The sequence below is a fragment of the Charadrius vociferus genome, unplaced genomic scaffold (genome assembly GCF_000708025.1).
Source record: "Charadrius vociferus isolate BGI_N301 unplaced genomic scaffold, ASM70802v2 scaffold356, whole genome shotgun sequence".
In the NCBI taxonomy this organism is placed as follows: Eukaryota; Metazoa; Chordata; class Aves; order Charadriiformes; family Charadriidae; genus Charadrius; species Charadrius vociferus.
In genome coordinates this window covers 2380650-2394163 of record NW_009648717.1, presented here as the reverse complement: position 1 = coordinate 2394163, position 13514 = coordinate 2380650, and the positions used below count along the sequence as shown (strand labels likewise).

The 13514-nt window shown below is 37.8% G+C and overlaps 1 protein-coding gene across 2 annotated transcripts in view; it reads left to right on the top strand.

Annotated features, from left to right (window-relative positions):
* Nucleotides 1–7139: 7139 nt before the first annotated feature.
* TLN2 (talin 2) overlaps nt 7140–13514 on the top strand; it is a 111249-nt gene continuing 104874 nt past the window's right edge. For both annotated transcript variants that reach the window (XM_009886691.1, XM_009886690.1), the window contains exons 1-5: nt 7140–7275; nt 9955–10052; nt 10672–10801; nt 12271–12423; nt 13299–13441. In XM_009886691.1, coding sequence (XP_009884993.1) covers nt 7140–7275; nt 9955–10052; nt 10672–10801; nt 12271–12423; nt 13299–13441 — 660 coding nt within the window. The remainder of the gene's footprint in view (nt 7276–9954; nt 10053–10671; nt 10802–12270; nt 12424–13298; nt 13442–13514) is intronic.

Here is a 13514-nt window from a genome sequence, read left to right as displayed (position 1 = left end):
GTCAGGCTACTTCTGGACTCCCTGAAGATGATATCTTTATACTCATTGCACATTTAGAACATCAACTTTTACTCTATTGGATTACTGCTCTTGCCTTCATCTTTGAGCTAAATAGAGGGAAATTGAGACTTTTTTAAACTTATTTTTTCATCTCTGGTTACCAGAAGAATGCATACTCCTTGCTTCTAAAATAACTGACAAGATGCAAGTCCCAGTCCAGTGTTTGCAAGTGTGATATTTGCACATCAGTGATAGTTGTCCTTGAAACAGGTCTCTACAGTGTTCTCAGTGGAATGGCAAAGCAGCTGACCAGAGATGATATCTTCAGTGTCTTGTCCATGAAGGAGTTGATGATGAAGGCCTTGCTATGACATGCGGGCATATGTCTCAAGCATATACCCCACAGATGATCATTCAGCTCCTATGCAATGTTCTGATGGACAGTCAGCCTAGTGTTCTTGGAAGACATGTTAATGGCATCCCCTAAGCACCTTTGAGAGCATTGTGGTATAAATAAGTTACAAGTTGACAGCAATGGAGCACTAAAGAGTGGGTCATCTTCCGTGGAAAGAAGCAGTGTGATCTTTCATATGATAAGCACGTAAGATGCCAACAGCGGCAAAGGCCAACTAAATTAAGTGCCATTGTAAGTTTTTTGGAAAATGTGTGCTGTTATCCTCCATGCCTGTGCAATCATCTGCCTGCTTGCCTGCCTTGTGGTTCCCATCATTCTTGTTTTTGAAGGATGACCCTTTCATTTGCATTCATAATCTTGGAACCATCAAATGTAGCTATCAGTGCAACTGGGTTTGTGTTTTTGAGTGTCTGTTGCGTAGGGAGGTTTTACCGGGTACTAATCCACTAAACAAGTATTTGATATGTTGCAGTAGAGTTAGATGTTCAGCTGTGGTGAACAGTAGAAAAGGTGATGTGTCCTGTTTTGCTGGTGCCCTGTGCCAACAGGTAGGAGGTGGGAGTACTGAAAAGAATAGAGAACTCTTGTCCCACTGGATTTTCTTACGAAGTTAATCTAGTATAAAAATATGTAGCTCTGCCTATACTAGCATGTACACATGCAGGTTTTTAGATTTTGACAGTCTCATGACCTATATCTGTGTTTGCTCAAGCCTGAATGAACCAGTTAAGAAATATCTCCTGGGAAACAGACCTCTACTAAATCATAGCAAAGCTTTCCTTTTAACCGTAGTGCTGGCTATGGCAGCTTTCCTTCAAGTGGGTGGGTGTAGTCCATATTTGACAGTTTCAGTGCTAGCTGTTCCACATTTGCCTACTTTAGAAATGGAGATATTTTTGGATTGTGTTTTACTTCAAACACTGTATTGGCAAGGGTGTGAAATGGAAGGCAAAGAAGTGTTCATATTCTCATAATATTAAGCAGAGATAATATTAAGCTGAGATTTTGCATTTTCTGTTTGCTTAGTGTAGTTCAGATTATACAGATAACGTCATGGCCCCATCAGCTGTCAGACACCACAGACATTAGCAATGTGGCAATGGTACAGATTAAGCTGGGTGGGTTTATGAATGATGAGGCAGGTCAGTGTTCACTAACTGGTCTCTCCTCTAAATCTCATTCTCCCATGCGTCTGGTAAGCCATTCTTCCCCTGTTTTATTGTATGCCTTCAGCTTGATAGTAGTTGATTCCTGTTGGAATTATGTGATGCAAAATTCTGTCCTCATCAATATTCAGAGACACAGCCTTTTACCCTGGGTTACATGTCTCTTGAGAGTCCTTGTAGAATGCTTCTCGAGATAACTCAGCTCCCCCTCGCCTTAGTCTATCTTTTTGTACAGCAGCTGATGAGGTAATTGCCATATCAGTGCCACCTTCCCAATCTGGCAGAGCTGGGCTCTCAGGTATGATTTAGTTTTTTGGGGGATCTTTTGTGGAATTTCTGGAATTGTCATTTTATTATGCTCATTAATCTGCACAAGATATTTTGGGACAGAGACGTGTTCTGTACATTACCTGAGACTCACATCCAAGCTGTTGATTTGACCTGTAAACTTTGAAAGTAGCGCAGAGTTGGATCCCTTGTTGACTCAGCACTCAATAAGCCTGACAAAAATCATATAACCTTTCTAACTAGGGCAAGTCTGAACTTGATCAGTACAGGTGTCATCATCTTAATGCTTTCAACATAGATTCACAAACAGCAGACAACTCGTTATTATGTATTGTTACAGAAGGCTCTTTAAGGAGCTGGTTGGGGATGTTCAGGTGTACAAATATTTGTAGCTATTTCAGCAAAGAATGGGTTTTTTTGTATTTAATGTTCAAACTGTTTCACTGAAAATACCTACTTTACAAGAAATGAAGAGATGTTTAGTTTTGTAAATATTGGTCCCTAGAATTTCAGAACATTTCTTTTAATGAAAAGAAATTGTTAAAGAAAAGTAGTGTAACTGTTCATTGAGTATGTATCTGCTTCTAAGCCAACACCTATTGTAATTCAACAGTAACAGCATCCTAGCTCTAGCTGTTGTGAGAGTGTGTCTATGCAGGGAGCTTTTGGGAAGGATACAGTAACTGCAGCTGAGGTATCTCTGTGGGCACACATTTTGATGCAACCAAATTGCATCTGGGGTTTCCTAGAACCTGGGTGCTGTGATGGTTCAACTTGAGACCTTGACGTATACACTCCAGAATACATACCTGCAGGCACTGGGTTCTCTCACTGGTGATCTGTGGGTTTTTTTTAAGAGCTCAGAGCTGCTGGTACCTCTCCCAAACCTGTCAGGTCCGTAATTTATTACTTCAGCCTACAGCCTTTGTAAGTACAGATCAATCAGTCTGATTTAGAAATTACCTACTTGATTACTTATAGAGCATTAGACTTAGTACAGGCAAACCATTCTTTCCAGAATCCTCTTAATTTCCAGGGACACTCTGACTTTGGTCAGCCATTCCAGAGGCCGAGTCATATTGGGGAGCAGAAAGAGTCCATTACCTGCACTGAGAAATATTCAAATGCGGTGTGAATGAACGTATAGAAGATAAAGGGAACACAGAAGATATTTTTCCCTTGTTTTTCTCTGTGATCCTCAGCCCTTTTTCTCGACCAAGTTCTTAGTTCTTCTGAGACAAAAACAGCTGTCCTATTTTGGCTGTTACACGGGAGATGGAAACTGCCTGTTCCTGTTACTACTGAAAGCCAATCAGGGAGGTTTAGAGCCTGAGAGTAATTTGGAGGAGGCAGATGAAACCCTTCCTCTGAAGTCTGAGAACACAGTGTTAGAGGAAGCTGATAACTCATGGGCTCTTTTCATAAGCTGTTTTTGAAAAAAGCATCCTTTGGTGTGTCTGAAACCAAGAGCACTGAGTTGAAGGAGACTAGACCACTGATGTGTTTAGATCCTTCCTTCTTTAAGGCGCTGAATTTGACCCTGAAAAAAGGAGCGGAATTGGGAGGACAGAGTAACAGGTTTCCAACTTGTAAAATTGTGTTAAAGATGACAAGGATTTCCTATGTCGGTTTATGTAGGGCAGGGGAAAAAAGGCTCTTTTGCAGAGAAACCTAGTTTCAACCTAGGGTAGGGAGGAACCACCCAAAATAATAGTAGTACTAGAAAGAGAAATAAAAATTGGAGCAGCTTTCCTGTGGATGTTGTGGACTCCATTTCAAAGGAGCTTTGTAAGAACAGATTAGATGAGCGTCCGTCAGGAACAGCATAGGGATGCATCATTGTCCTGGTACTGGCAGGGATGGGGTTAATTCCCCCACCCCGCCCAGAGCCGGCCGGGGGGCAGGTGTTCCATCCCACCTGACCCCTGCCCGGGCTATAAGAGGCGCTAGCCCGTGGAGGAGGGTAGTTGCCACTTGGGGGTGGGCTGTGGGAGTGGAGTGAGTGGCTTCGTGGTTCTTTGTTGCTGGCTGAGGCCAAACCACAAACTCGAAGTGCAAGGTACTAGGCTAGGCTGCCTCTTGAGGTCCTTCTGACACACATGGTGGTGTGCGATCACAAGGTCAAAAAATTAACAAGCTGAGAAACTACTTAATGTATTTTAAAATAACTTTTTTTGCCCAAGTTTTAAGAAATGGGTTCTCTGCTTGTTTTTAAATTTATTAGGTATGTGACACAATGCTGTACTGCTTAAACTGCTTTCAAATTCTGACTGACTCTGTTCTGGATCTCACAGGTGAGGTCAAGTTTATCTGAATGCTAAATTTGTGCTAGTCTAGTAAAAGCAGCAGTAAAAACTGCAAAATCACAATAATTTTACAAGAATATTTCATTTTATTTTTTATTTTTCCAGTTAAAGTTTTATGGTCAGTCTTCACCATTTGGGGTTTTTTTTGCCTCTTTTTCTCCATTCATAAAGGGAGATTAGACACTGGAACTAAGTTGGATGTTCCTTGGTGTGAGTTAGTGCCCTTTTTTAAAATCCATTTTTTAGTGTTACATATAAAAGGGTTAACTAAAAGATTAAGTAGATTTTTCTGTTTGCAAGCAACTGTATTTATTTTTGTGCCGTAATCTTGTGACCCTTCATCTTAAAAGAAAATGCTGTTTTCTGCAATAATGCAATATTTGTTCTATACATAGAAAGCATATTACATCACCATAACTTACATGAGACCCACTACTGTCAGTGCTGTTAATACAGGATTTGTATGGCATGAACCTTTCAAGTCAGGTGCTAATTTATGACTACTCATTCACTTGTCTAGTATTCCATTCTACAATGCAGTCAGTCATGTCATTACACGCAAAGATTTTTCAGGTGGATCCTGTTTTCTCCATTAAAAGAAGTTTAATTTGATCTTTCGGATGATGCTGCAATGTGTCTGTGCAACTGTATTATATTCACTTTGCTGTAATGTCAGAGAATACAGGTTCAGTCATCTGTATTACTTCTTTATATGTTAGCAGAGCAGAGGAGACCTCTTTTAATGCCTCTGCTCAAGTTATTTCTTTTTTAAAAAAGATGATTGTTGAATATGCTTACATTTTTTCTGAATGACTGTTTCCCTTTAACTGAAGTCATTCATACCAAAAGTTAAGACTGCAGCTTGTTCATGGGAAAGCTGGTAGGAAAATGTCAGTATCCGTTTTGCCTTTTGATAGACAAGATAATCGGATGAAGTCTGAAGATGTGACGTGTGTGGCTTGCAAGTCTTACCTTCAGGTTCAATAGAAAGCAAAGAGGAGATGAAAACTTTTTCTAGAATGTACCTGTTCACTGGTGTTGCTCTTATAGCATTTCCTCTTTTAAGAGGAGTAGAAATAGGGGAGAGAGGGAGTTCAGAGGGTTGCAGTATAATGGCTCTGCTCTGACACATTGACCAGACAGAGGAGGGAGCAGGGATTCTGGCTCACCTTACCACATTTGGAAGCTGACAGCCAGGTTTTGGTGGTCACCTGTGAGTTAGAACAGTTGCCTTCCGATTAACTAGAGACTGTTTTCCAAGCTGATCTGTCTCTTTTTGGCTGTTTAATGTGCCACCTTTTTTTAACAGTTCATGTAAGTACGTGTGAATATAATTATTCTTCCGGGGACCATTGTGGATGGTGAAAAACTGTTCCAATCTGTGGTTTCTTGAGATATTTTTGGTTTTGTAATGCTCTGAGGTTTGCTTATGTATAAATGATAAAGTGCTAAACTGAACCTGGTTATGGTGAATCTCTGTGAAAACACTGGAGAGATTTATTTTTTGTCTTGCATTTATTTTGTGCTGCTGCTATACTGAATGATTGCTTCTGAAATGTAAAGACCTTTTGGATGGTAATTTTAGGAAGCAGTATTTGGTAGTAGGGAGAGATCTTCATTTGTTTATTAGATCTCTGCCTAGAATGGTTGGTTCAAAATACAGATTGTTTTGTTACCAGACACTGATAGATTAGGAAAGCATTGAGTTGTATATATTAATGTTTCTTGCATGTTTTTTGCTCATTGGCCCCTTTTCCTTTGTCAGGTAGTCTTGTCGTATCGCATTTCATACTGGTAGTGAGTGGTCTGGGAAATACAAAAAAATCTGAAGTAGGATGACTTGCTTTTGAGAGGCAGATGGATGGGCTGCCACAAAAATGTGGAGGAGGATGACATCTTAGAGCCAAAGCTACTCCTAAGTTATCCATAGAGAAATGGTTTGTCTGTTGTCTGTGCCTTGGAGAGGGAATGCAATCTCTGAGCTCAGTGCATCGGTAGAATGTAAATGGTGGTTCCTTTGTATTCGTTAAAGTCATTTTTCCAAACAGTACTGAGTATCTGGGCTGTGAAAAGATGGACAACTGGGGTTTAAATTTTTGTTTAACTATTAGAATTTGTCCTGCTCAAATTGTCATCAGTGGCAGTAGTTCATAAAATCTCATGCTCTCCTATTTAAAATACACCTACATTAATTTATGCAGAAAGGATTTGGGGGTTCTAATAGAGTCTGTATTTATGCAGAAAGGACTTCAGTTCTGAAGAGTTCTTGGAGATGGCTGTGGAAAGCCTAATGATGGAAGGGTGGTTTGGAGTGTTACGACAGTAAGGGAAGACACTTGAGACAAAACCCGGACTATCTACAAAATGAAACAAACCAAAAAGCATCTGTAGCTTCCTGTTTCTGTAGACAAATACTGTCAAATTCAGTGAAGTTTCTGAAATGAAAAATAGCACAACATGGTACTGCACACTTCTTAGACTATTCAGAAAAGAAGAAGTTACGTACTAAGAAAATCCTGCCTTCATTTAAGTAGTAATACTAAGCTCTTAATTACCAGCTAATCCAAATGTTCTAATAAAAAGTTGTGGTGAGAGAGAAATAATTTTCTGTCAGTAGTAAATATGTTGACAATATGCCCAATAAGTGTATTGTTTTCTTATGCACCATTTTGACATACCTTAGACAAAGTATCAACATTTAAGTATGTCTACACAAGTTTTCGGAAAACAAATTTCCTGTATACCAAGAAAAATACGTTAAGTCTATGTTTTGGATAGTTTCTAGCTTGATGCTAATGAAACTTTACACAGAACTGTATTTGAATACATATAATTCTGCTGAACTATTTTTTTTTTTAAATGGAATGTTGAGTGTATTAAAGCATTAAATGGAAAATTCTAAGCAATAATACCATTGCTGCTTTTTCAGATACTTTAGTAGGAACTTGCAAGGGACTTGATACCATGGTAGCGCTTTCCTTGAAGATATGTGTCCGCCAGTGCAATGTAGTGAAGACGATGCAGTTTGAACCATCCACTGCAGTGTATGATGCCTGTAGAGTTATTCGTGAACGAGTGCCAGAGGCTCAAACAGGGCAAGGTGAGTTCCTGTATTTGTTCTTAGTCAATTCATTGGCTGAATTGAAAATAAACACAGACCCATGGTTTTTTTACTGTTCTGTTCCTCCATTTATCTTTCAGGTTGGAGGATTTGTTTTTTTATTTAAATCATAAGGCTTTGGAGTGAAAGGCTCAAAGGGCATACGGATTTTTCTTCCTTCTGTTGTGACAGAGGTTTTTCTACAAGGGATACTTTTTTTATGGAACTTTTACTTCTTAAATTAATTGTTTGTTTGCCTGGAAGATGATGTTTCCCTGCTTGGAGAGCAATTTTTGTGGTACCATCTTTTTAAAGCAGTGTCTGTGGCAATGCTTTCCATGAAAATCTGGGCCAACTTATTTTGTGCCTCAGCAAAGAAAGGGACAACATGAATTGAAAAGTAATGGCTGGATATCTCAAAAATATGTAAAGGGAAATGTTTGGAACTGGTTAATAGGTAAAATCATCACCATGCTACACATACCGTATTCAGTACACTGCTACATGTTAGTCAAATTTAACTGTCTCTGTACCTATTGAGCAAATTAAATGAATGTAGACAGTGAAATATGTCTTCACTTGGACAAAAGATGTGGTTTAAATGTAGTCAAAGTTGTCATATTCAGATTCTTCAGAATCTTTTGTTGCTGTACTGTATGTAATGCCACTGTAATGTAATTCTTAAAACATATTGTTTATTGAGTTTTAAGCACAGCTCTCGACCTTTAGAACTGTTCTGAAAGTCTTGTCTGAACGGTTAGAAAAACCTACAAGCAATGCACAATATTTCCATTACTTAGAAATGCTTCTCCTTTGCAGGAATCCTTAGGAAGTCTAGTTATACAGATTCAATTTTTCAGATGCAAAATGTACATCTTTACCATACTGATCTCATAAGGCAGTTATTTTGAACAGCTGTTGAATTCAAAGAATTTGAGTAATAAATATCCTTGAACATTGCGAACCTCGTAGAAGAACCTAGGAACTCTCTTCAGATTATACAGTCGGGCTTTTCCTTTATATGTGATTGCAGTGCAATTATGAACTTCAAACAACTTTATGAAGTGGAGTGATGAACTGAAATAAGGTTACTAACATATCCCTTCCCGTTCTTTGTGTCTGTTAAAATGTGTTTGCCTGTTAGTTCAGAAGGCTCACAGACTTGCAGTACAAACTGATTGTCCTGCATTATGACTGTCAGCCACGCACATTTCACTTCAACAAGCTTACACGCTGGCACAAAGGTGGCCGTGATGTTAACATGCAAGTTGCACAGCTACTACTATTTCATTACTAGGGTGTATCCCCCAGAAATGAGTATCAGAGCACTCTGTGCTTCCTTGGTAGTTGTGCAAGGCATTTTCTGTGCTTCTAAAGGTCACGACCTATTTATAGGCACAAATTCTAAAATTTTACATAACTGTTTCTGTACTGAATTTTTTGTCATAAACATCTCTATGCATGGATCACTTGGCTGTTCAAAGCAATTTTTAATTAAGGTCGGCAAGAAGAGTTTTGCTTCCTATTCAGTCGATTTTGGAAGGATTCTTCTTTTGAAATTATGTATCTGTAAGCCAGTTACACTTCTATTAATTCTTAGCTCCTTTATGTACTTGCATGAGTAACAATGTTTTTGATGTAAATGTGCGTAAGTGCAAATACTTGCTACGCAGGGCATTTGAAAATGAAACATTGTCCAAAAATTGTAGCTATTTTTACCTGACTTTCTAATCAGAGGGTCCAAACACATGGCTGGAAGTAAACAAGGTACTCTCCCTGCGCTCAGCTGTTGTGACAGGCTGTGTGCAGGCAGCTGGCCAGCCTGTGTGAAAAAAGCCCTTAGCTTAGACTGTAGAACTGCAATTAGAGCAGGTTCAGCTGGCGAACAGTAGTCTACACTGTTTGTGATAGTGAAGTGTACTCTGTATCAATTTTTCCTGCAAAGTTTTATCAAGAAGAGATGCTTTGGGTGGTTCTTAAGTTGATGGTCATGGTACTTAATTTTGTATACCTGGAGTTTAGTCTTTGAAACCTAAGCCTGGGTTTGCTCTTCTGTGACAATGAGAATTTTATCATGTGCTTGTGATTCTGAAAGAATCAATGGGCATGTATTTAGCCTGCAATAGATGCAAGTTTTTCCTGAGATTTTCATTATGGATATAATTCTAAGTGTCTTGTATTTTTTTTAAATGCCTAAACCTGAAACATCTACCAAAAAGATTCCAAAGTTTAGCATAAATGCGGTGCGTGAAGGGTTCAAAGCAAACTATATGTCTTTTTAAAATAGAACTACTGCTTAAAATAGTATACAATGGTTAAGCCCAAACTGCTTGTATCTTTGGTTAGGCAATTCCAAAGCAGGACCTGTGAGCATTTAAAAAAGGTCATCTTCAAGAGAAATAATTAAAAATATAATACAAATTACACAGTAGTTGTGACATGTTGTTGCTTAGTGAAGCTTTTGTTCAAGTCTTCTATAAAGCCTGATCTACCCTGCTGTCTGCTGCTAAGCGAAGTATTTTCTGAAGCATGTAAAAAACCTTCTAGCCAAGTTCATTAAGAATGGGAGGCAAGTGTAATGGAAGCTTAACCCTGAAGGTAAATAAACTTGAAATAAAACATGTTGGCTTTATTAGATTTGATATTTTTCAATGAGTCTATGTCTTTTCTGTTCCACAGCCTCTGACTATGGATTGTTCTTGTCAGATGAAGATCCTCGAAAAGGTATATGGCTGGAGGCTGGAAGGACGCTGGATTATTATATGCTGAGAAATGGGGTATGGTGCAAGTCTGTTGCTTTGTTCGTCAACACGTTTTTAAAAAACTTGTTTCCCAAGTAGCAAGGAGAATGTTTAGCATTTGGAGGGGTAGGAGGGTCTTGAGTCTGTTCCTGAAATTGGCCCAATTCTCTTCCTTGCTGTGCCTCAGTAGTTAGTTTTTTCCTGCGTCTGGTCGTGACTGTGAGCTATTGTGGCCAATAGTGTCTTCATAGAATGATGAACAGAAAGAGAAGGAACAAGTTTTGTAATAAGCTTTACATTGGAAGTGACTTTGTATTATGGTTTAGGTTTCTTTTATACTAAAGATGATGAGGTCATACTTGCTCGTATTATGGCCAGCTCGCTTGCAACGAGAAGGTGTTGCTATCCTTTTAAAATGCTAAACTAGTTTTTGCAGCAGAAAGGTACTTTAGTCTGTCCTGCCCTGTCTAGGTTTTGCTCTTGCCAGCTAGGACAAGTTCTTGAAAAATTACCTTGGCAGAACTAGAAGTGGCCACTTCTCAAGTTTGTTACATGAAGAAGTTTGCCTATACTATAACAAAAGAAAAACCCAGTTAGTGGGTTGGCTTGTGGTGGCTTCCGAAAGCATTTAGAAATAGTATTGTTTACTTCCTAGGATATACTGGAGTACAAAAAGAAACAGAGACCTCAGAAAATACGTATGTTGGATGGTTCTGTGAAAACTGTCATGGTGGATGATTCTAAAACAGTCGGTGAATTGCTGGTTACCATTTGCAGCAGGATAGGTAAGATTTTGGGACCCACATACTTAAGAATTTGTTTTTCTGCCGTATTTGTATCTTGATTTTTGAGGATGTTATATGTATTACTGGCACAAAATTGGCACATATGTTAAAAAAATATTTAAATTTGTTATCAGTTAATATTTACCACTTTTTTGAAATCTGTTTTCCAGGTTTTATGAAAGTCGGTAGAGAGTTAGCTATATCCTTAAACTTCAGTATTTAGCAGTTGAAGGCACGGTTATCTGACAGTACAGTTATAATTTTTTTTTTTATTATAAGCTACCTTTTACATATGCTTTCCTGCTATGCAGTAGAGAATTAGAACTAAATTTATACTTAATTTCACTGGGGTAAAAGATAAATATAGTTAACCTTGAAATATACCTAAACTTAGGGCTCTGTGTTGTTACAATTAAGAGTTGATCATAGTGCAATGTCATTTGTGAAACCACATAATGGAAGCCATCCAGAGCAGCTGGTCAAAAATGTGTCATATTGATTATAGTCTGTCTTTGTATTTATCTAAAGAGAGACATTTTGGAAAACTAATTAATATTTAACTACAAACATGCATCCAACATGGATTAGTTTAAATCATCTTAAACCCTTGTTGAAATCTCATTTAGAATTACAGTGGCCTTAATTTGCTTTAGATTAATTTACTGGGAAAGTGAATTAAGCTAAATTTAAATTAATCCATTTCAGTTTTATGTGAGTGTTTCTATGCTGGATTCTAATATCCTGTAACTAATTTACCAAAAACTAGTTTGACTTACTTTCATGAATGTGATCAAGTAGGTGAGTATTTAATTTGCTTTCCCGTATAACATAAACATGCTTTACCGAACAATGGAAAAAACCAAGCAAAGCAAAGAAGTGAGAGCGACTCAGCATATATGCTAGATGTTGCGAACTGATTTTTGATACAGTTTCATGTAAAATTCATAGGAAGAGATGAGTTTTAAAACTCTAAAAAAATTAATGTATTTCACATGGTTCCGATTCCTCAGTCTGCTCTGCCGCATTTCTTCTACACATCATGGGCAAGCTGAAATTACTCAGTTCTCAGGAAGCAATTGCAGGCATCCATGAAAGGAAATTTACTATGGCATGTTTCAATTCTGGAACTTACTGCTCTTTTAAATTCCATCATGTCTTTAGACTGGCAGCTTCTCTTTGTAGATAAAAAAAATCATAATGTCTTTCTGAAAGTGGCAAATGCAACATACGATGGAATGGTGTATTTGAAGGTTAACGCCAGATATTGTAGAGATGTCTTGAATGTGGAAGTTGTAGATTATTCTTGGGATCTCCTTCTCCATACGCTGTTTTAGCATTTCATCTGAAATATCTTTACTATACTTGATATTATCCATTGGTGTTTTAATATATGTAAAAGAGTATTTCACCCATCCTAAAATGTATTAAATTATTATTGTTACAAACACTGGATTTATTTGTAATTCCAGGAATAACGAATTATGAGGAATATTCCTTAATCCAGGAGAGCATCGAGGAGAAGAAAGAGGAGAGTACAGGAACACTTAAGAAAGATAGGACATTGCTGCGTGATGAAAGAAAAATGGAAAAGCTGAAGGCAAAACTTCATACAGATGATGATTGTTAGTAGTGTATTCCAGGATAATTCTTTGATTAATAGCTTTTCACAGTACAGTGCAAGAAAACCATAGAGGAATGCATTTTTAGATTCTTCAGTGCATCTCGGTTGATCCCTACCTTTATTTTGCATCTGTTTATATATAATGTTGTCTGCTACTGAGTACTTGAAAAATTAGGTAAATGGACATGTTGTTGCGCCTATCTATGAGAGTCAGCAGATCTTTTGAAGTGTTTTTTGGGGTTTTTTTGGTAGAGGAGTTGTAACTTAAGTGTAAAGGGTCATTTCCATAATGACCGTTTTCTCCCCTTCATTAAAGTTGGATATTTAAACATTGATGCCTACTGAAAGCCATCAAAAGGTAGTTTTGTCTTTGAAGGTATAAATTTTAAATGTAAATGGAGTTTGCCAAATAACTAGGGCAGTATTTGATTTGTTTTATATGTAGAGTCATGAGAACCATTTTTTCCAAAATTAGCTGTGACTGGGAGGAAGATGTTTTAAAATTGCATTCAGGGATAAGAAAACTAAACAGAACAATTGGTTTTGAGGGGAAAATGTGGTAAACTTTCAAGTAATTTTGCAATGAAGGTTTGAAAATCTAAATTTAGTATTAAAACTTCACTATAGTTGTTTCTTCAACAATATTAATGGTGTTTTATGCTGTGGTAAATTCTTGTTTCTCAGCAGTGCTGTTCTTCAGTTCTCATTTGTAGCAACCGTCAACACTGACGACTAGAAACAGAAATGAAAGCAACATTTTTTTGTGGAATTTTCTCCTCCAGTGGAAATGCCAATTGTCACATGATTTTCACAACAGCTATTAACACTGGCAACACTGGGTATTTAACAATGTGCCTGTTTGTGGTTCTGTTACAGTAAATTGGCTAGATCACAGCCGAACGTTTAGAGAACAAGGAGTTGATGAAAATGAAACGCTACTGTTGAGACGGAAGTTCTTCTATTCGGACCAGAACGTCGATTCAAGAGATCCTGTTCAGCTTAATTTGCTTTATGTTCAGGTATGGTATGTTGTCCAGAGGGACGGGTTCTACCTTGTCTGAGGAAACCTGTGTAGGTTAAGAAGAAAAATTT